This window comes from Austrofundulus limnaeus, unplaced genomic scaffold (assembly GCF_001266775.1).
Source record: "Austrofundulus limnaeus strain Quisiro unplaced genomic scaffold, Austrofundulus_limnaeus-1.0 Scaffold51, whole genome shotgun sequence".
Taxonomy (NCBI): Eukaryota; Metazoa; Chordata; class Actinopteri; order Cyprinodontiformes; family Rivulidae; genus Austrofundulus; species Austrofundulus limnaeus.
The window spans coordinates 1,306,707-1,308,594 of NW_013952453.1; the positions used below are offsets into that span (position 1 = coordinate 1,306,707).

At 34.6% G+C, this 1,888-nt stretch overlaps 1 protein-coding gene across 2 annotated transcripts in view; it reads left to right on the plus strand.

Annotated features, from left to right (window-relative positions):
• cdh22 (cadherin 22) overlaps positions 1–1,888 on the plus strand; it is a gene marked incomplete at its 5' end in the record, with an annotated part of 60,851 nt that overhangs the window by 26,102 nt on the left and 32,861 nt on the right. For both annotated transcript variants that reach the window (XM_014008610.1, XM_014008611.1), the window contains 1 exon segment: positions 222–358. In XM_014008610.1, the coding sequence (XP_013864064.1) occupies positions 222–358 (137 nt within the window).

Below are 1,888 nucleotides of genomic sequence, written 5' to 3' on the forward strand. Positions count from 1 at the left end.
TATATAATCATTACCAGGTTTAATAATATGCAAAGAATTCAACAAAAACAAGCGCAAAGCTTTTTTTTTATTTTTATTTTTTGCTGAATCAATGCTGTAAATGTTTGTTATATTTTGAATTTAATTGCTATTACAAAGAAAGTTGTTTAATGACAATAAGTTATACTATGTGTGTGAAAAATAATACAGCATGTTTTTTTATTATTATTTTTTACTATTAGGTTAACCATTGATCGGACAACAGACCAGGACCTGATCTTTCACATTGATCCTGACTCAGGTGCCATTACACTGGGGAAGATTTTGGACCGAGAGACAGCGGGGTGGCACAACATCACTGTGAAGGCTGTAGAAGCAGGTACATCTTTCTAATTGAGAAATAAGTGGAAAATGTTTTCATAATATTGATGGAATATTGTGTATGAATCATCCTGAATGTTGTCGTTGATGCTAAACTTTGCTGTGCTGGTAGATGAGAGTCTTTTCCAACATCTGATTATAAAACTACTGGAGTCAACACTTCCTCTGAGCACCCCCCCTCCCCCAATATATTTTCTTTTCAAAATAATATAATTTGTGCAAAACATATTTTAATGTATTAAACTCTGTGTCATCTTTTTGTATCACTGTACTGACACATTGAAATGATCTTTAACAGTGTTTGACTGATTAGTGATAAGTGCTCCTTCACGCTTCATGCAACATTTTCTACTTGAATCAGTTGCCAGCCTTAAACTGGATTCATACTTTATGAAAAGTGAAGAAATCTGCTCTGACATAGCATGAGTTCTGAGATGTCTTTTTGCTGGCTTGATTCATTAGTGGCTTTGTTGGTCTTTTTACTATGTCACTGGAAGTTGTTTTTTTTTAAATTCTGTGTTTTTAAGAGACAGAAACTTTGCATTCCTATAGTAAATCATGATTTTTTTATTGTTTTTTTATTGTCCTCTGAAACAAATTTTGATTACTCTTTGGGGATATTAGTTTTTGGTGGTAGCCATTCATGCATTTATGCTTTTCTTATGCAAGAAGAAAATTCAGTCATTATAGTCTTTGAGCTTACAAACACAACACTGAAAATGAACAAATTATTTTTTTATTTGTTTTGCTTTTCTCTTCCTCACACTGGGTCTTTTTGTCATAGCAAAGAAAATGAAGAACATAATAACTTGGGGAAGCAGGGAAGTTATTACTATGCCATTAGAAGTAAACTTGGAAAAGGAGGAGGCCTGGAGTTTTTCACTTTTTTCAATCTTATACAGATGAAGTGATTTTAGGATTGCAGTGAAAGCAACGAAGATTGGATTCTGCATCTAACTGGGATCTGCCATGGCACACAGAGGAACAGAGAAAATAATGCCATAAAGAAAACTAAAATTAAAATTTACTCGCATTTTGTTCTTTCCTCACATTTCCGCACAGTCTGATCACTAATAATCAACGGCTGAGCAGCAGGCAGCTTCACCCAACTCAAACATTAAAACAAAATTAGGTTGTCGCAGTCCTAACAGAGCAATTTGAGTTCTTTTGTGCTCAATGTCTTGTGCTTGGCATTATGTCACAGGCACATTTTAATGGTAATTGAACATTTAAAGTGGTCTCACACCTTTCAGAATCAGACACAAACACATGCCTGCGCTCGAAAGATAAAGCTTCTTCCATTTCCATCCATAAAATCTACAGCATAGACAAAGTCAGTAGTCAGGGCCATTTGAATTCTCTTCTAAAATGTTTCTTTATTGCGTTTTTGTATGCTCATCTCTGAAAGACGTATACACGAATCGGAACAAGGAATAAAAAAGAGACAGAATGAAACAACTAATGTCACAAGAAAGGTAGAGATAGGTTAGGTTAAATGTGTGTGTGTGTGTGTGTGTGTGTGTGTGTG